This window comes from Pararge aegeria, chromosome Z (genome assembly GCF_905163445.1).
Source record: "Pararge aegeria chromosome Z, ilParAegt1.1, whole genome shotgun sequence".
Classification (NCBI taxonomy): Eukaryota; Metazoa; Arthropoda; class Insecta; order Lepidoptera; family Nymphalidae; genus Pararge; species Pararge aegeria.
The window spans coordinates 20,736,973-20,758,833 of NC_053208.1; the positions used below are offsets into that span (position 1 = coordinate 20,736,973).

Consider the following 21,861-nt stretch of genomic DNA (forward strand, 5'->3'; position numbering starts at 1 on the left):
ATAACAAACGTTAATAAAACTGATACTAAAACAAAAACTTTTTAAATATGATTTAATATAAGATATTAAGAAATACTTACTTTTATGAACAAACAGGACTTGTCTACTATCGATATCAGCTTGCGTGAAACGGTCTACCGAATTCTCCAAGTCACCCTTCATGGCTATGTAACCAGAAACTATATCCACAACTCTGATTGTCACGTTCTTGAGCGGAGTGTCTATGTCGTTAACATCTATAAATATAACGAAAGTTTAGGATATCATAAAGATATATTTATATATAAATAAAAGCAAGAGGTCAGTGACTAATTAAACACGAGATCTCAAAGTAGCTTGACATATGATGCTAAAGTTTAACATACAGCACGCCTAGCACGAGACACAATCGGACGGAGACAATTATCTCCCCGTGGAAAGGATAAAAATTTATCTTTTCCCACAGCTTTATCAACTCTCAGAGCACTGGCGCACGAGTGGAAATAATATCCAAATTATATATGTGTATAAACGAGGATAAAATTTTAATCCATGTTCCCGTGCTTTTTGTATCAGGTGGGCACGTTAATAAATCCCTTGTCAGAGGATATAATCGGGGGATATAATTTTTGTCTCCTGCCTGTGCTAGCCCTGCAGATAGATTATAGATAAGAGATTGCAGCCAGGAAACGATAATGGGGATTATCCGAGGGGTTTGAATAAAATGAGGGTTGGATGGTAGTATAAACGTTCCGTTTTTGAACTTGTTCACGAAAATTTGCTTTGATTACTTATTAGAAATAACCACTTCCTGAAAAAGCTTTTTTGAAAACCACCTATTACGTATTACAAGAGCAATAGAGCTTCGTCACTTATTTCTGCCGACGAGCAACAGTGACGTGATCCGTGTCTTAAAAGAGCGCGGTGGCTGTGTAACTACAAACACATGAGGCTAACACCAACGGCTCAGGTAATGCACACAGGACAGCACTTCTTAGCACATGTTCCATCCATGAACTATGAAGTGTTACATCGTTTATAGGTGATGGTTTTCCACCAATTAAATGGAGAATTATAGTTATGAAACACAAGGAAAAAACGAAACACACAATGATTAGAGAAAATTTTTAAAAAGAATAGTTCTTACAAAGTTCATTTCTGGTGAAAGTGAAAGTGCCTCCTTCCCAAACACAGAGGCCGGTATTAGCGGCTACTATGGGCGGTTCATCATTAACTGGAACGATGTTTATGTTCACGTAGAACGGTTCGCTTTCTTTACCCCCTTCCGTTAGTGCTTTTAGTTTTATTGAATCTGAAGTTTCTTCTGAACCATCGTTTACATACTGAAAAAAAAACCATTCATGCATATAAAGGCGTACCGACTTAACAGAACTGGATACAAATTCATTAATATCAAGACATTGCCGGCCATTAAGGCACATGTCTCCAGAAATTCAGTATCATTAGCATTGATAGTAAAAGAAAATTTCGCTAAGAAGTCTTTATGCCAGAGAGCTCTCCATAATGGTCTCGAAGGCTTGTGAAGTACTTAGCCAGCGGTTTATAATAATATTAAGGGTTTGACACCGGCCTAAACCCTTAATATTCGGAGAGGAGACTTATTGCCATATAGTGCCTATTAATAAATAATGATGACCATAAAGTCAACCTATACAATTGCAATGATCACATGTGATTGTCACAAATTTTGTATCCCGAGGGCTTATTTACAAACCGGTATAACGATTATTGTTACTGATATTTTGATAAAATCTGCACTTTTTACTCTACGAATAGTATTTGACGAAAATAATAAAAATTACAAACTATCATTAATATTTGCAAAAAATATAAGCCGTCTAATTGTTCACTTACGGGCATGGTACCCAAAATGCAGGCGCTATTTTCCCCTTTTAATTGCTAGACTTAGCCGTTGGGCTAAATAAGCGCCAGCTCTTGGGTCACCAAAGATCAAGACCAATTAATTTAAACTAAACCTTTTTAAGACTCGAATTTATAGTAGATATGTGCAGTTTTAATGATTCAATTTTATTACTGTGATCGATGTTCTATTAGGATTCGAAATACTTTATTAGATCAACAAAAATTACAATATTAGAAATATCATTAATGTTAAAAATATACTGAGAACAAAAATATAAGCCCTATTTATTTTTTTTAAAACAAAAATAGAGTCCGTACCATTATGTTGCCCGTATTTAGCTTTAAAACGGGTAACAAACTGAGGTCTTGGTCACCCATCATAATTTTCCCATTCTTGGGTTTTTGTATCACTTTGTAAGATATAACTTTACCGCGATAGTAATCCGTGATTATTCTAAACAAGTCTTGCTTCATACTAACTGATTCACCTTCAACGACTGTCAAGTTAGAGGAAACAACGTAGAAATGCTCCGGTATTATTATAACTGTTAATTCTACGCTTCTAAGCCACACAATGCCGTTTGTTACATCCATTTTTATTTTATCCCTAGTTCTGTTTACCCCAGATTGAACGTAAACTAGTCGATTCATGTTGATAATGGATTGATCGAACATTTTTGTGTGAACAGGTTCTTCGTAGTTTTCGACTTCAATGGTGCCGGGCGTTGAAGATATTTCTAGCCATCCGTGGTAAGGACCTTCGATTACTTGAAAAACTATGTTTGATGGCTCGATTTGGGGGTGCATAACCTAGAAAAAAAAATCGTGTTTTGAGTCTAGTCTCCGTCCAAGTATCATCATCAGCTTCATCATCATATCAACTAATGGACGTCCACTGTTAAACATAGGACATTTGTCCCGATTGGGTCCAGCGGCTCCTTGCGACTCGTTTGACGTCACCTCATCTGGGGTCTACCAACGCTAAGTTTACCGGTACGAGGTCGCCATTCCAACACCTTCGGACCACCCAACGTCCATCGGTTCTCCGAGCTATGTGCCCCGCTCATTGCAACTTCAGCTCCGCGAATTCCGATACGAGATTATTTTAACTAGTGAAGAACTAGACCTAGAACTTAAGTACTATTACTGTTTTCCTTGTATTTTTCCTATTGTGTTGTGTTGCAATAAAGTTTTTCTATTATATTCTATTCTAGTATGAATCGCAATGGATATAGTTCTTGGTTGTAATAGTAACAGATATAATGTAAAAAACTTGCCTCCAAAATGTCCTTGGTAATGTTAACACTGGTCGACTCCTCGACAATGAGCGCTTTATTGGTAGTAATCTTCAAAGGTTCCCAGTAACTCGATGGGAATATCTTAATGGGGTAAATGCCTTCTCCCCAGGCCTCCAAACACATAACCTTGAACCTTGAAAAACAAAATATGATTTACCTATGACTTTATAACACCCAATGACTTATAAAAGTACTCAATCAAGACTATTAAAAGCACTTCATTATCTTTATGTTCTTATCTGATGTATATCACTCGATTTAATTCGTAATTATTTTAGGGAGAACAGGCCTTTACTCTAGTCCTTAAAATTGTTAAATTGTCGTTCACTTCAAATAAAATGCAATAGATCAAATTAACCTGCAGAATTTTCTAGTATAAATTCAGAAATGTGTGTAATGAGGAACGGCAAAGTAAGTTTCTATTTGAGCAATATAGTTAGTTTCATACTTCTAAAATGTAAAATTTTTTGAATCTACTCGGGCCAGAAGTTCCCTATTTCCATGAGCGATTGCCCACCAGAACTTGGTTGAACAGAGGGAACTCGCTAGACCCAAAATAAAACCATAGCTTCTTCTAGGCCCCTTACCTGAATAAGTCAGCTGGTATCTTCGGCTCTCTATGTCTGTATGCAACTCTGCCTGCAGCAACGTCTAATTGCGTGAAAGTTATAGCACCCTGTCCTTCACCCACTTCTATGGAGCCATGCTTTGGCTTTTGTGTGACTTCATACCGAATATCTTCTTCAATACAGTTCATGTTTGTGTCCACCTAAATAAAAAATAGTTTTTACTTCTTTTTAATTGCGTTTATTTGTCTAAACATACCCATACATATATATTTTCAATAGTTTGTAAAAGAAAAATTTTACGTTCTCATGTGAAGAGATAAATAATGTAGATGCGGACAATTTAATGGTGTATATTCTATATCACAATTATTTAACATTGTTTACTTACTTGCAAGCTTCTAGTAGTAATGACGACCGCTTTTCCATTTTCGACAATGGAACCATTTGTTGGGTACATTCTTATGAACGGTGGTGACGCTTGTATTTCTAAATTGCCGTTAACATCGAACAAACCATCCGAAATCCAAAAGGCCATTTTCCCGTACTCTTTGCCTTGATGTTTGAATAGTACAAGATTCTTGTTAATATCGTCTTGCGTAAACTGAGCAATTTGTTCCGATGGGTTATCAGCTCTAAATATACCACCATTTGGAGGGTCTTTGGTAAATCTTTGCACGGTATACATTATATCTGATGGCTTAGTATCCAAATCTGCGTCTGTGTAACTCAGATCTCGAGCAGTTATGAGCCTCGCCCCTCCATGAACGATATGGAAGACTCTTTCGTTCGCCCGCACGGGACTGTTATCATTTTTAAGTATTATATCAATGTGGAACACTCCGACATATTGAAAATCTTCCGGTTCTGGACTCAATGCCATAAAATGAAACGAATCATGTCTGCTTTCTGAGTCGTCATGGGAATAATACACCCTGTCAGAATTCAATTCCTGAAGCGTAAAGTATGTAGTGTTATCTCTCACAATCTTCAGATTATCGCTGATAACTTCAATCTTTCCGTGTTTGGGTAAATGTGTGATATTGAACACAAGATTCGTGATGACATCTGTTCGGAAATTCAAATGCGTTGCTGGAATTGCCATTCTGGAGCCTTCAATCACTTGCAACCTTTCCAATGTGGTGTGAACTCGACCGGTCAAATGATCTGAGGTAACAGATCCCGGCACATGCCTGATCGTCATTACACCGGTAATGTTTTCGCACTCCGTAGCTCCCACGACAAATGTGAATTCATCTTGTATATGAGAATATGCCCGTCTATGCAATCTGTACCATAGTTGATCTAAGTCTATATCCTGTTGTGTGAAAGTACTGTACGTTTGCAAGTGATGCTTGCCTGATGATAAATGTAAAATGCCGTATTTCGGAGGCTTCAGTAACGTGAACAGTATGCGTTCCCCGGGCAAACTTAGGGGTCTTGTCTTGAACCTCAGATGCTGTGCCGATATAAAAGCTTCTCTTGTATTGTTTAGCACTAATTCTTCGTTTGTCGATTGGTATAATTCGAGTTTGATAAAAGTTAGTCGAAAGTCGTATAGTGTGTTCGTTCGAACAGTGCCCACGGATGCCTTGAACTGTCAAAATGGAACACGCAATAATTAACCTATTTATGAAATTTTAGCTTACAGAACGAAAAATAATCTCCGTGTGCAGTTATTTAATAATTAATGAGAACCCTAAAAATTTATGCTTGTCACTAAATATGACCAAAAAGGTTTAAAAATAGTACTTTTATGGCATAAAAAGTTCAAGGGTTTAGCTTACCTTTAATTCGTCATGCGTGGGGTTCCCAAGTATATGCATGTATCTTACGCGGTTAAAGTTAACCATTTCGCTTGTGAAAGAATCGACCGTTTGCCAAGTTCCATCTAACACTCGCAGACGTTCTACCACACCAAACTGTGGCGGCTTGACTATATCATACCTAAAAATTAATATATGTACTTCATTTCAATGTAATTCGACACAAGTTAGCGTAGGTCCTGGGAAATCGTGCAGAAAATTTAAAACATCATAATATATTGCTTTGACGCAATGAAAGTTATATAGGGATTGTGATAATAATCGTTAGAGCCTAGCAACACGACAGCGGCGAGATATTTTTTACGGATTCGAAAGAAAGGTTAGCAGTCGATTGCCCAAATTTTGAGTAGATAGCAGAGAAATCAGAAAGAGATAAAGTAATTAAGAAGCCTTTCGTATAGATATTGCCTCGACAGAGTGATCCTTACTGCTGAGGTCAGGTCGTTTACTCTTTAGTTATAAGCCATTTAACATCTAAGTCCCTTAGGACTCGAGCAAAAGGGGCCATACGACAAAGACAATTCACTTATCAGAAATTGTACGTTAACTTAGTCTAAGGCATGTTTATAAAGTTACCAAATTGTTAAATGAGTAGACCCTTTATAGACCTGGTAAAAACGTCAAAGTGTTGTAGACATACTTACTTGACGTGAACGTTCGTCTCGTCAGCGTTTGTCGCAAAAGTTAAGTTCTCGGAGGTAATTAATGCGTACGAGTTGTGAACTAGAAAGAGACCGGTGTTATTGACTAGGCGGACTTGTAGCGGTACTACTGATATTCGAAGCACACCTGGACCGCTCGTTTCTATTCCGTCTGATACCTGGGGACAAAAGCATTTTCAACACAAATCTAAAAAGTAATTTTGTATGGTGTCGCGCGGATCGACTTGATATCTATATTTACTGTTAAAAAAAGAGATGACGGCCGATTGACGCAGTGTGTTGCGACCCTGCTTTCGATTCCAACAGGGAAATTTTTGTGTTATGAACATAAATGTTTTTCAGTGTATGGGTGCTTATCTGTATTTTAAAGTATTTATGTATATTATTCATAAAAATATTCATCCGTCATCTTAGTACCCATAACACCTATATAAACCTGTAAGCTTACTATGGGGCTAGATGGCGATGTGTGTATTGCCAAAGTATATTTATTATCACTCTATATTATTATTTTGGGTTACACATATGTTACAAGCAAATTCTAAATGTCCAGTAGAATTTTAGTTTTAAGAAAATTACGTGACGGAAATGACGCGACCAAAAATACGCGGCTGTATTTACTCTCATAGTGCGTATGGCCGACGCGCAAAAGAACTGCACGCACGCAAATAATGTTTCACGCATAGGTAATTATCAGTTTTAGGAAAGGGGCGTTCAGTTCTATATAAGACTATCTCTATTCAAAATGGGAGTAATTAAAAATAGATTAGGTTAAGGGCCCCGGGATAAATCCTTAGCGTAATGAGGTGTTATAGAATAAGTACCCAGCGTAGTATTTCTCATCTACGAATGCTGCGAGAGCGAGAGATTTAGGGGCACCCAAGACAAAGAAATCATTAATATATTCTATATTTTACACTCGTCGCGAGACAATAAAATGAAGGTTAGTAAAACGGCAAATCGTTTATTATACAGCGTTTTCCAGAACTCCCTGAGTTTATCAGGGTCACTAAAATTTTAACTTTAAATTGATGTTTACCTGTAAAGTCAGCCGGAGTGACGTTTTATTAAGCTGCTTATCACTATTTGTTCCGTGGACGTACGATATAACACCAGCGTCTATGTCCTGTTGCGTGAAAGAGTCGACTGGCTGTCCGGACATTTCAATGTGGCCACTGTAGAAAAATATATCTTAATAAAGTAGTACAAGAAAATGTAAGGATACAGTTAGCACCATCCCCACTCTTCCTGCGGGTTTCGTACGAGGCGATTAAGGGAATATAACAGAGAACGGGCAGCAGCGTCCTTTGTGCTACTACTACAATCTACTGCGATCACCAACCAAGGCTATTAGCCCAGCAGTGGACTTTTATAGGCTATAGATTGATTGATATTTTGAATACAAAAATGCGGTAACAGAGAACGGGCAGCAGCGTCCTTTGTGCTACTACTACAATCTACTGCGATCACCAACCAAGGCTATTAGCCCAGCAGTGGACTTCTATAGGCTAAAGATTGATTGATATTTTGAATACAAAAATGCGGTGATAGCGTATTGGTAATAATTTCAGCCTCCTTTTCGGGGTGAACGAGTTTGAGATCCGGCCCGAATATAATTTATCGAAGTTATGTGCTTTTTAAAATATCACTGCTTCAGCGATCATGAAATTTTGCATACGAAGTGTATGCAAAATTTCAGTCAGTCAATTTCTTGTCAGGGAGCAGCAAAGAACATCCAGATAAATGGCATTTCCATGGCGCTGTGTTAAGCTCTTTAGTGTTATAAGAGAGAGGCCCAGAGTTCGATTCTCAGTTCCGGTACGACGTAGAACAAAAACCGATGGCCCCCCATCGGTTTTTGTTCGGGTTGTCAGTTTGGGTTCATCACTTAACATCCAGTTCCGACAGATGTGATTACAGCCAAGTGCTGACTTGTAGCGGAATTAAATTAAATCTAAAAAATACCTGTTAGCTTCATTCTTCCCATGCAGTACTGTGTACAATAGGTCTTCTGGCGGAGTATCAGGGTCTTCTGCTTTCAGTATGTCAGATGTTATGATCTTTCTTGTACCCTTTAATTATTTAAATAAATTAAATTATATTTTTAACGGAGATTTTATTTATTCATTACAACAACCTTGTTGGTGTAGTCATTGATATATTCGAGGTCCCGCGAGAACTTTTTGTTTCTGGCAACTAATAACTGCCCAGAATTTAGAATGTATCGGGCAGTAGGCAGGAACACCACAGCGAGGAAATTATGTAATTAAAAAGTCAGCTATCAGTTTTTTATAAAAATCATGAATTATAGAGTTATTGAACACGTGGTCTTCTCGGAGTATACCAACAGCACAAAATGATATTGCAAATTATGCTTTATATTACCTATTATAAACGTTTTGTGGCCATAAGATGTCGGTAACGTCTACTTACACCAGGAGAAAAAAATCGAAATCTCCTCTAAGGCAGGGAAGGCTTATGCTCAACTTTATTAATCCTGATTATTGACGTACAAACTGCTTATTTTAAGTTTTAAAATTGACCATAAAATTAGGGTTATTGTTAATTTGTTAACTATTAAATAGCTTTTTAATATTTAACTACATTCTTGCTGTTTATATTACATGCATATTAAATAAATAGAAACAAAAATAAAAGTTTATTTAGATATATTCTATTTTCAAATTAACTAGCTATTTTCATATGAAAGTAAGCTAAAAAAAAAATATAACTAATTTGAATATCTTGACATTACATTTTCAGATAGTTAATATGTGTCAGTTAAATGTTGTTTTTTAGTTCAACCCTATAGGCATTCGCCAGAAGTTATTAATCAATTTAATCAAAAAGCTTTAGAGGATATAAATATATCATTATCCTTATCTGTAGGCAAGGGTAGGAAAATGCAACTTGAGCTTAGCTACTTCTTTTAAAGACTTGTTCCTAGAAATCCATCTAGACCTTTTCAAACTTATTTCTGCTTTTAAGAAATTATCCGTCCGTCGATACCGCAATGCTCATTTTCACGTACATAAATCAGTTTGGATCAGCGTGATCAGAGAGGTAAAAGAAACAAAGATTTGCTCAACACGCAATTTTCATTAAAAATTTGTTTTCTTTTCAATATCTACAAACGATTGTCATATAATCATCTTTTTATACAATCAACGGTATATAAACATTAGTCAAAATCAAAGTTAAAAATGTGTACTTAATATATATCGTTATAATCCAATACTCTGTTTAGTTATTGGGAAGAAGTACACTGTATGTTCGAATAATAAGAAACCTTTATGATAAAGTTAATTTAAATTCTATTGTGCTACTAGAGTTACTAAAAAAATAACTTAAAACCTAAATTAAATATTAGCATTATCTATATTATCATACTCACACTAAAGTATTTTTAAGTTTTGAGGTTATTCGCGTACCAAATTAGCATGCAAACTACTCAAAAGCAACTCAAAAAAATTACTGAAGTACATAGGTCACTCTGAAAATAAAAAATAAAAACAAATAATAAAATAACAAATAAGTGACAAACATTAGTGTTTGTTACATGATTTGAATAAAACTTTTAGATTGGCTAGTAGAACTAATATAAAGGCATCCTAAGGGTCTAGTCAGACATATGGCTTTAAAAGTAAAAGATACTATAAAACCCTACAGAGCAAAAAATGCAGGGTGCATAGTGGGAAATTTTCTACATATTTGGCAGTGTGGAAGTTACCTAAGTAACTAATGGCGCTTTAAATTTTCATACAAATCGAAGTTAACTTTCACGCGGTCGAGTAATTAAACGTAGGAAAAAATCTCACACTAGGCACCCAGGGTAAATTGTTTTTGTTTCGTTTGACAGTTTGTCCATAGTGTATCCAGATTACGTCAAAAAATCTATTAGCACTGACTTAGCTACTGCCCATCATGGCACACTGGATCAGATAACTATAGTATATAGTATACATTATACAACCGTTTTCATCAAAATCATTACCTGAGTAAGTCTGAGTACTTTCCCAGGGAGAAGATTCAGCACAGGTGGGTCATTAACTGGCGTAACATTAACGTGTAAGACAAACGTGTTACGACCTTGAAGGTAGCTGGGAAGAGTGAATTTAGTCTCCGGTATCAGTTCCATTTCAACCACAATCGCATCTTGGTGGTTCTCTGATCCATCATGCACATATCGGACCTGGAAAAAATTGGTTGGTGGTCTTTTTTATTATTACTTGCTTTTAGCACCTGCTAAATCTTTGCGAGAGTTATGTCAAGGTATATTTTGAGTTACTCTGTACCGATTTGGTTTCAATAAAAAATCGTTAAACATTAAATATCGCATTAAATTAAATAATGAAAATTTGCAAAAGTAATAATAATTGAGAAATGAATTATTATTAATTCTGGGCATTAAGATACACGTATGTTGAATTCGTCGTGACGCAGAAGATATACTCCGCACGCATATTTATGGTGGTCTAATACCAAAAGGGAATACGAATGTTTTGCAAACAAAACATCACACATCTTATCTTTAGAGAAGTCCTTCGGCGTCAAGAACTGCTTAAACGTGTTGCGTGTAACCGAGAACCTTATAGTTTTCGAGTAAACCACTGCCATTGCTTTTACTGACAGTAATAAGATACAGCCCTAACAAAACATGCATAATTAAAATCATGTGACTCTTGTCACTTTATTAGGTACGCGTCGCGTAGCGTAGGTACTATGCGGGTGTCGGTATTTTGTCTTCAATAGGGTTGTCACAGTTTACACTTAAGAGTGTTTTGAATTCGTTTGTAAGCAGAAATAAATATGCTTCTTTTCATTTAATATTTTTACAGGGTAAATCTTTATGAAATATACGAGTACTTATGCATCCTTCAATATTATTTCGTAATTCTTTTACACGTTGTATAATTAGTGTACTGCGGCAAATTCCTCTGTAGTGAAAGATCTACAGCAATGGTCGACCACCAATTTTACGATGGTCTAATACCAAAAAGAACTACCAATGAAAGACTACTAAAGACACCGTGTATAATTCAAGACTGACCTTATCCCTAGACAAGTCCATCAACGTGAAGAACTGCTTAGACTTCTCGCCTTCTATATAATTAGTGTACTGCGGCAAATTCCTCTGCAGTGACAAGTCCACTGCGATCCTCCCATGTTGAGGGGATTGTGCCACGTGAAGCAAAACTCCAGATGGTCGAACGCCATACTTATGGTGGTCGAGCACCACGTCGATATTCTGTGTGGTTATAACTGCTACACCGCCTTCTTGTACCGTCAACGGGTACAAAGCTACAAGTTCTAATTCGCTGCTGGATTTTGAAAATACCTGCAAAGATTAAAATAATTTTTTTTTACCTGGTAGGAAAAAGTGCAGATCATACTTCACTGACCCATTTTTTTTTAATAGTTATAATTGACAGATCAAGAAGATGGTGCAGCTGGTGGTAAGTGGAAAACTGTAAACGGAGCAACATCTCACAGGGAACATGCAAGAAGCATGTTCTGCAACATGCTGCACTGTGTCCATTAGTTTTAGGCATTGGTGTTAAGTATCATGTGCCCGTAAATACATTGGAAACCACGCCCTTCATACCGGATCACAGCATTCCAACAATGCTGCTTAGCGGCAGAAATAAACATGGCGATAGTACTTTCCAAGACGACCTCTGTCACAAAAAGCTCAACTACTGCTTATATACAATTCAAAGTCAAAGTCAAAAATATCTTTATTCAAGTAGGCCCATAGGTGGCACTTTTGATGCGTACATAAGAATTACACGGTAGTGAGATGATGGCGATAACCACATTCGTAAACTTAAAACTAAAGCTTCGAGGGTTCCAAACGCGTCCTGGTCTAAGAAGAAGCCCACAACAAACTTAGCCGGGTGTTTTTTTTTGTTGTCATTTCGAATTATTGGAAGAGCAACCTGGTTAGAGCAATAATTTACACCCAAGCTTTATTATCGATTACGTAGTCCTTTATACTATAATAGGACTTTTCTATAAGCTTACGTTTAATACAAACTTTGAACTTTTTAAGAGACATCTCCAAGATTTCAATTGGTAGTTTGATGTAGAATTGTATGCAATTTCCTTTAAACGAATTATGAATTTTATGTAACCTAGTAGATTGCACTGTAAGTTTATTCTTACTTCTAATGTTTCTTGAAGTCACATTTTTTTCTTAAATTTAGAAATGTTTTTATGAGCGTACATTAAATTTTCAAATATGTCCTGACTATACACTGTCATTATTTAATTGTATTCCTAACCACAGTATCTGCAAAGCAATTTGTAACCTATTAAAATCCGGAAAACTTAGTTATCGATGAAACAAAAAGGAAAACTCTTCAGCTTTATCCACATTAATATTGTAAGAGTCTCTTTGTTTGCTACCTATGTTCGGCTCAACCGTTAAAATGATCTTGATGAAATTTGGCAAACATGTAGTTGGCATCTTGAAGATGGATGTATTCGTTGGCACATATGTAGTATTAAAAGCTGCTGGTAACCGTTACCCTCGGTATAAATAGTTAGGCATGGCTTAACGGCTTTTTATTTTTTTGGTTGTACAGAAATAGTTTGCAATAAGGCTACATGATACAGTTTATCCCCGCAAGATAAAAGGTTCCTGCGCGTTTTTTTTTAACCCAAAATAAACGCGACCAAAGTCGCGGGCTTCCTCTAATTATAACCTCCGTGGCTAAAATAACGGGCTGTTATTTGTTTGACGTGTCTGTGTGTGTGTGTGTGGGATGTCTAGTGTGATAGTTTTTTTCCAAACCGATGAACCGATTTTGATTTTGTTTTTTTCTTTTTCTGTTTGAAAGGCGAGTTAGGCGGGAATGTTCTTCGCTGTGTTTGATGAAATTCGGATTACAGATCTTTTAAAAACTCTCTCTAAATGTGTATCAAATGAAAGGGCTTGACTAGTAGAATACTATACAGTATGACAAATTTTAAATCCCAGATAGCCACTACCGCATAATAGCGAATTAATTTTCATTTCACAATTTGTGGGAATTTTTCATATTGAGGGCAATATGGGTATCAAATGAAAGGACTTGACTAGTAGAGTAATGCACGCTAAAATTAATTATACCTTATACTTCTCAGCGTAGTCCGGGTTGATGCACAGATCCGTGTCACACTTGCAAGTGAAGTGATCCACTCCGTGTTGCTCGCAAGTGGCGCGGGACACACAAGGCGGGCTAGGACCGGCGTGGCAAGGATACCACCACACGCACCTTGGACTCACTCCGTAAGTCACCACTGCGTTCGGTAAACCTATTATCTTATCGTCCACCTCGATCGGTCTGATACAGCCCTGAGGATTTAAAAACATTGATATTGTCAGGGTATTTTCCTACGACTTCTCTGGACGCACAGCTGTCACAGGTCTCGACACGTAAGTTTGCTACTCTGTAAGACACAGTGGCATGCATAGACCTGATAGAGTTAGAGGGTATGCACAGAGTACGCAGATAATATAAAATTTAGAAAATCTACACTACGAGTTATAAATACTAAAGGGAAGGCTTTTTATACCCTCTTAGAATGCCTATCCTTAAGTTTTTTATACTCGTAATGGAGATTTTCTTCATTTTATATCATCTGCATACCCTCTATGCACGCCACTGGTGACACTTGAGTATTTCTCTTGATGGACTTATACCCGTTTTCACAACCCTAGGAATCGCGTTAATCGGATTCTAATGATTTAGTTGTTTCTTATAGAAGAAAACGTTTCACGAACGTTGGCGTTAGGCGCCGTCTAAAGTTTCGACACCGTTTCGGCGGATCGTAAATTTTAGGTGTAAACTGACTCTTGACAGGTGCAATATAAATTGGTTTTTTTTTAATAACCTTTACTCCATGCGAAAAATGAAAAATATGACAATGCAAACACAAAATACCACACCTAGTGGAAAGAACCATAGATAAGTTAGGTAATACGAGTTGCCTAGTGAAAATCGATTGGTGTAAGGAATGTATGCCTAGGAATCTTCTTTGATTATACGATACTTATTTTGGCATTCCCTTGTCCGTCGTTCGTGAAAACGGGCATTAATGCTGCTTGTTTTGTATAACGTAAATATTGAACTACTGATGTTTATTTTAAGAGAAAAAGCGCTGTCTATAGCAGCGTCGACAAACTTGTGCTTTGAAACAAAGTAGATATGTACCGCTATGCCCCAACTTTACATTGTTGTCGGTTTATTAAGTATTAACTTTATTATATGTATAAATGGGACTCAAAAAACTGCCCAGAGAGAAGAAGAAGGACTTACCATAATACTAGAATCAGCTGCCTTGATGCCTTTTGAGAAAGCCTTCTGCCGTTTCTCACTCTCTATGCCACCAAGGTAGAAGGAGTCCCACAGATCTAGATATCTTGTGCCACCACTTTCTATCCGAGTGCTCATCGCTATGTTATCTATGGAAAGCTGAAAGCAAATAAAAAGCACCGTTACTGTAAGAATTTTTAACTCTTTTTTGTATGTAGACACTGCTCAGCAGTTTCTTCCCTGATTTGCTTGAATTTATTGTTTATCGCGAGGATTTGCTCTAGATTATGTCGCATTAAAATTTAATTAGCACACAATCACAATTAATAGACCTGATTTTACAAATTTTAACAAACTATATTAGAATTGCGCAAAGACCGCCTATAAAAACAAGTCCAATGATAATGTAATAGACCCGCAAATAATATTCGCATGGTGTTCACTAATAATTTATGTAAAAAAACCGACAATGGGAGAAAAAAAAATATTGTTGGTACACATCTTTTGGCTATCTCCCATATTAGGGTTATTTCTAAGACAACAGTACCACAATTTATCGTTGCATTCTGGTTCATACGCCGTATTCAAGTCTGTATTATTTTAGATGCTGAAGAAGCACTACCGTCCGAACCGTCTTATACTACTTTACTTTCTCAGTGTTGGAGATGATGTATAATGACGTACATGTCTTAATGTACGTCATATACATCATATAATATATATACGCCTAATGAATACTACATGATAGCACCTAATGTACCTACCATAGTTATATATGTGATCTGCCAACATTATAACGTGTATTCATGATGATGATAGGTAATAATTATAACATTAAATTAATGTCTGCTAATTCCCAGAGTGGGTACCTCGGAAAAAATTGTCACGACCCAAACAATTAGTCTGCTGTTGTGACGACACTTTAAAGCGGGATAAGAGCAAGAAGAAAGATTATAGAGAGAATAAGAAGAATAAATTGTGTAGTGACAAGTTATATGTACATCCTAACATTATAGATTTACGCATAGCAAATCGCACGCAACGCAAGCATTGCAGCGAATCATATATTTCACAAAAAATGACATTGTTCTATAGTTTTAAATACATTACAATGTAGCTATCGCTTCCCACAAAATGTTAATAATTATTGAAAAATACAATCGCAAGTATTTTAACTGGTAAAATATCAATCATAATCGGGCTTTAGTTTCACTGGTACAGAGAAGCGTAGCGCCAGTTAAGGCGGAAATATTGACCTGGGCAGGTCGACATGATTAGCCAGGTGAATAATCCACAAGAAAGAAAACACTTGCATTTTTCTAGACAATATAAATAGAAAAACGGATGAATGAATGAATACACTTTTATTGTACACCAAAGGAAAAAGTAGTTACAGAGATATGAATACATATCAAGAGAGTACAATTTGGTGGCCTTATCGCTACATAGCGATTTCTTCCAGGCAACCAATGGCGTAAAAGGAAAAAACATAGAAAAGAGGTCGGTGGTGCAATAAATAATATTTGAAATTATACAAATATATAAATAAAATCGGATAATTGGATTTTATCGCCCTAGCCAATCAATGTGCAATGCTTGGCACTGGCCCCCTGTCTTAGCTGTAAACCCCCCATCCTGCTCTAATGCGGTTAGTTATGCGGTAGCTATCACAAGACAGCTAATGAGTACCATGCTCTTAATGAACGGAAGTGGAAAGCTCTAATACCGTAGCCCTCCTCTCTCTTAGCGTAACAGGATTTCCAGCTTAGACCCCGCTCCTTAGATCCTGCTCTAATGCGGATTAGTTGTCTCGAGTTAGTTTATCGGAAGTGGACAGCTCCAATACCCTGGTAGTGAACTGTTACTGAGTATATTTTAACAAACGGAGGCCTCCTTCCTCTTAGTTAAACGGGATTTCAAGCTTAGACCCCTATCCTCCTCTAATGCGGATTAGTTATCACAAGTTAGCGATTAATTACCGTGTAATCAGATAAACGAAAGTGGACAACGCTCTGAGTCTAGGGTTGCCAGACGGTCGGGAATTGGCGGGATTCTCCCGAATTTTTTGTATGTCCTCCCGACTCCAAGCAAATAATCTCCCGAAAAACAAGTTCGATAATTTTAAGTTCACATTTTCGTCTAACGAAACTTGCAAACAATACACAAAAAAAATGACAAATACTTATGGCAAAAACAAAATCAAACAATAATCATGCTCATTCTGTTCTTATCTTATGTGCCACAAATACCCACTATGTTTTTTTTTCTTATATCTACAGTGCAATGCAAAAATATTTTTGTTTACCTAATACATTATGTATAATTAATATTATTAACTTATTTTTTTATTTCTTCCGACCGAAGCCATAAAATCCCAAAAAAACGGTTATTGATAACAGGTTTCCCGATAACAGGAAGAATCGATCTGGCAGCCCTGGCTCTGACACCGGACTGTTATTGAGTATTCTTTGGTAGAAAAACATTGCTAGGTACAGGCGTCCTTTCTTAAAGCTACACGGAATTTAGAGCTTAACCCCCCATTCTGGCCTCATGTGGCGTATTACATGTTAGCAATGCTTAATGAATGAATGCCTATGATAAGACAAACGAGTCAATCTATATTTCTATATTTCTAATAAATCTTCGGCTTAGAAATGTACGATGCAAACTATTACTACTACTTCAAGACCCTTCCACTCAATGTAAAGATCGACCGACCAGACTGTTCCAATGCTCAGTGGAGGGCTTACGTAACGAAATCCGAGGAAGGTGACAATCATTATCAAGTGTCAGCGAGAATAAACTTAAAGTACCTACCTATAACTGAAACTAAAACTATAAATGCTCAACATTTCATAAAGCTATTGAACCGGGATATCAATTTAAATTGCCATCTTGAGATTCGATAGCCCAAAGCAATGCATTCGACAGTTCCACTGTAGCTATTAGATTTCGAATCACGACCTCGTTGCATGCTTGAATAAAAATAAGGTCAAATGCCTCCATCTAATTGCGCAACGTAGATAGATGTATTAAACACTTGAAACTAATGTATTCTCAGTTGACTTTCTGACAAACTTCATATTGTTGGGGCTTCTAAATGTTCGCATTTTTTGGTTTCCGTACCTCATAATAGAACAACGGGTTTATTATAGGATCTTCAGAATCTTTAGAATGGCATCTGTGTGTAAGCCCACTATCAAAAATAATATTTTACTAAAGACTAATTAAGACTATCTCTTATTGCGGTAAAAGTAAATGTCTACTGGTTTTTAAAACGTATTTTCATACTACTCGATTCCTCACAGACTGATTATTAAAACTTATAAATTCACGTAATTGACGGTTATCTTAAAATCTTGAAATTTGGAAGATTAGATATTTTCGCAAAAATGAACCCGAAAACTCAATTATTTCAATTACATTGATAAATAATTACAAAACGAAATATGCTTGTACTGTCGTAATATATTTAAACTTTAAAGCCCTGTCAAATCAATATGACATAACGTCGGAATTCTTATGGCTGTTTTTATACTATAAAGAATACCATTTGCAAAAATCGCCGTACTGTATAACATTTACAGTAGGTATATATTATGATTGTGTCTCGTATCATCAAACCTATTGGGTACCTAACCTAACGATTATTAGGACGTGGTAGTGATAGTAACTGGCGATACTTTTTTCCTAATTCCGAGCTGAAATTGGATATTTCTTAAAGAAGAAGGAAATCTCATTCTTTCATTCTCAGTCTTTACATCTCAACACGAGGTAGTAATATTGAAACACAGTATTTCGCTGAGCCAGCATTTATCATTTTATCATAACAGGTTTTTAACAAAAACAAAAAAGAAACGATAATATACTTAACCCGATAAACATTCACATGGAATATGCACGTGCACGATATTTCCCCGCAATGTGAAACTATGTATGACACTTCCAGGTAAACTAGTTTCTGCTACGGAGAAATCTTTTTAACACCACTTTCTGAAGGACAGATGGAAATGAGATTTACCTCCGGAACTCGATCCGGCATGCTGAGGAAACCTGCTTGCCCGAAAGCTAACTTTCGGGCAAGCAGGTTTCCTCACGATGTTTCCCTTCACCGTTGAAGCAAGTGATATTTTAATAACTTAGAAAAGTTAGAGGTGCGTTATGCGATCCTAGCTCGGTCCCCCGAAAATGAAGTCGAGCCTACCCAATGCGCTATAACCGCTTCCGCAAAAATGTATGCAACCGACCTCCCTGGTGCAGTGAGAGTTGTAGTTTTAAGTGAAAGATCCCGGATTCGATCCCCGGCTGGGGCAATTTAGGAATTTTTAATTCTAGAATTTTCTATGGACAGTTCTGTCGGGAGGCTTCGGCCATGGTTTACCACCATCCCGTCGAAGACGCCGCTAAGCGATTAAGTGTTCCGGTACGATGACGCGTAGATAAAGATTAGAAGAATAAGTTTAATATAACTCGTACCCTAACAGCCCACACAGGGCTAGCCCGTTACCGTCTTAGACATACAGGAAATAGGTAACTTGTACTTGAATAAAAAAGCGCAAAGCATTTTAAGTTTTGTCTACTATTATTATTTGAATGAGTTTGTTGTCCGTCTTTCAGGCAACAAAGAGAAGATTTAACAAACAAATATTGCTCAGAAGTTCTAATTGCATTTTAAAGTAACAATAAAAAATAGCCCGTGCATAATATTATCTTATATAGCAAAGCAAGATTTAAAGGTTTAAAATATAACGTAAGTACATAAAAAAGGTCCATTAAACAAATATTACGTAACAAAAAATGCAAAGTTCCAGCAAGTAATATCCATTTTATAATTGATCGAGCAAAAGCTGAGATTAACCCAATTCAATTCGGAGACCGCGCTCCGAATATGTACACTGGTGAAAAGGCATTTTTACTGTAAGTAGATCATCAACTTCATGAACTAATAATACTTAATTAAGTTTTGTTACTAATTAAATACCCAGTGTACAAAAATGCAACGTGTGTAAAGTAAAAAATTAAATAAAATAATTTTCCCCTATTAAATAAAAAAATTCAACTTACATACAAACTGCGAAGGTTAAAATAAACTCTTTACGTGTACACAACAACTATTACGTGGTTTATCTAAGTAGGATGGATCGAGCTAAGCACAAACGTAACTAAAGCAAACTTAAAAGATCGCATAGTTATCTTCGGCACGGCAAAACCACACGACAAATCATATTTATTTCGTCATCGTATTCTAATACCTTTTAGAGATAATGTATTCAAAGAAAATATCTCCCATATGATGTATTCCTTAATTTTTATAGTACAAGCACAGCAAACTCATATGAAATTCGCTTACCAAAGAATATAATAGTAGGTTCAATCAGATGCTGCCCACTTGACATTACTGGCAGAAAATCTGCCAGTAATGTAAATAAATATAGTAAAACACTGACCTCGATAAGAGAGGGGTTGAAGAGCAGATGCATTTTATGCCACTGGCCATCGTTCACTCTCTCCGTATGTACGATCTGTCCACGAGCCATCTTAACCCTCACAACTCCTTCCAATATCTCAACAGCCAAGTAATCAGAACCGCGGCCGCCACCGGGATTGTATAAGATGATTGCGTTTGGCGTTATCGTTTTGAATTCTATCTGCCACCTGAAACACACTGAGTTAGTTAACTTAATACAGAATAAGACAGTTATCACTAGCTCTAGCTAGGAACTAGGTGCTGCTAGCTTTTAAGCGCACGAAGACTTGATTCTTTAAAAGGAAAAAACAATGCAACGTGTAAATGAAAACCGAAATATTACTTTACAGGTTTAAGAGGTACATGTACTGTCTCTGAAACTTATCTGGGAAACCGAAAACGTAATCGTTTTTGAGTAAATCACTTCTATAGTTTTTACTAAAATAAATCCGATACAGCCCTTAAATCACATGTAAAATTAATATCATGTGACTCCTGACACTTTACGCGTCGCGTAGCGTAGGTACTATGCACGCGGTCTTTCATCTTCAATAATGTCATAAATGAACACTTATTATGTTTTTAATTCGTTTGTATGAAAAGATAAATATGATAATATACTTATGCATCTTTCAATATTATTTATTAATTCTGTTACACGTTGTTTATTAGGTCGATATTGAACTTATAGGAACTACAAGAAATATGATCCGCGTGCATCCCACAGGTAATTAGCAGCCACCGCTCGGTGCACGGTATATTATATTACGATAACATTTCATCACGGCACTTCAATGTAGGAAGATGTTTTGTCTTATAACTCAAGAGTCCCTACACCTGATGTGACTCATGTACCAGCATCGATTTTGGTCATAAGAAAATTTTGCACACGGATCAATTTGCTGCTTTATTGTGAAACTTTTTTGATTGTTTGCCAACAGGTCATCCTTTGCTGCACAACACATGATGTATAAATAATGATTTCGGTATTTGGTACGGCGGGGGACAGCTCGCATTATAGTCGTATCGGGGAACATATCGTTCAATCGATTTTATTGGCAACGCTGCGCGGTTGTAAATTAATAAAGTATACAATCTTAATTGTTACTACAAGTATTTTTATTTTATAAAATAATTTTACTACGACAATACACACATCACCATCTAGCCCCAAAGTAAACGTAGCTTGTGTTATGGGTACTAAGTTAACTGATGAATATTTTAAAGTAGATAAATACTTATAATATACAGATAAATACCCAGACACTAAAAAACTTTCATGTTCATCACGCAAACATTTTCCAGTTGTGGACCCAGCCTTTGACTCAGAAAGCAGGGTCGCTGCCCACTGCGCCAATCGTATACTTAATACGTCTAATTATGACTATCACACAAAGACACCTGTAAAGACATACCTTCCTCCCGCTCTTGAGTTAATTTTCGGTAGAATCAAATAGGCGCCCTCGTCAATGAAACTAATGTCAGAGTTAATATCGGCATCGAACTCTGGGGCGCAATTCCACGTCACTCCTTCTACGTGAACTGAACCACTGCGGCTTCGAGCTTTTTCAATTATTTTCACTCCGTTGTAGTAAACCTAAACACGTATTTCAAATATAAAACCATCTTCAGGTACAAACCAAGTCAGTCTCAGGTGTATTACACAACTTGTGATTTATTGCAATTCTTGATATTAGATAGTCCTCCCGCTCAAGTTAAGAATTTAAACTAAAAGTGGTCAAAAGCATAACTTAGCAAGATTCACCATGTCATATATGACTTTGATAATGTTCGTAGAAGATTGATTAGCTCTTACTCACTCAGTAAGCTGTTAAGCAGGCTTTACTTAGAGCTGGTAACCTAACTAAGGAATAAATTT

At 36.6% G+C, this 21,861-nt stretch overlaps 1 protein-coding gene across 1 annotated transcript in view; it reads right to left on the bottom strand.

Moving 5' to 3' along the window:
• The window catches only part of LOC120636624 (chondroitin sulfate proteoglycan 4), a 33,771-nt gene that overhangs the window by 7,042 nt on the left and 4,868 nt on the right, over positions 1–21,861 (bottom strand). Inside the window, exons 5-20 of the mRNA XM_039908183.1 lie at positions 21,398–21,579; positions 19,963–20,170; positions 14,519–14,674; positions 13,330–13,554; positions 11,266–11,553; positions 10,210–10,407; positions 8,181–8,287; positions 7,255–7,390; positions 6,198–6,373; positions 5,515–5,674; positions 4,119–5,324; positions 3,749–3,930; positions 3,141–3,294; positions 2,182–2,673; positions 1,127–1,322; positions 81–236 (exon numbers count right to left, since the gene is read on the bottom strand). Of these exons, the coding sequence (XP_039764117.1) occupies positions 81–236; positions 1,127–1,322; positions 2,182–2,673; positions 3,141–3,294; positions 3,749–3,930; positions 4,119–5,324; positions 5,515–5,674; positions 6,198–6,373; positions 7,255–7,390; positions 8,181–8,287; positions 10,210–10,407; positions 11,266–11,553; positions 13,330–13,554; positions 14,519–14,674; positions 19,963–20,170; positions 21,398–21,579 (4,222 nt within the window). The remainder of the gene's footprint in view (positions 1–80; positions 237–1,126; positions 1,323–2,181; positions 2,674–3,140; positions 3,295–3,748; positions 3,931–4,118; positions 5,325–5,514; positions 5,675–6,197; positions 6,374–7,254; positions 7,391–8,180; positions 8,288–10,209; positions 10,408–11,265; positions 11,554–13,329; positions 13,555–14,518; positions 14,675–19,962; positions 20,171–21,397; positions 21,580–21,861) is intronic.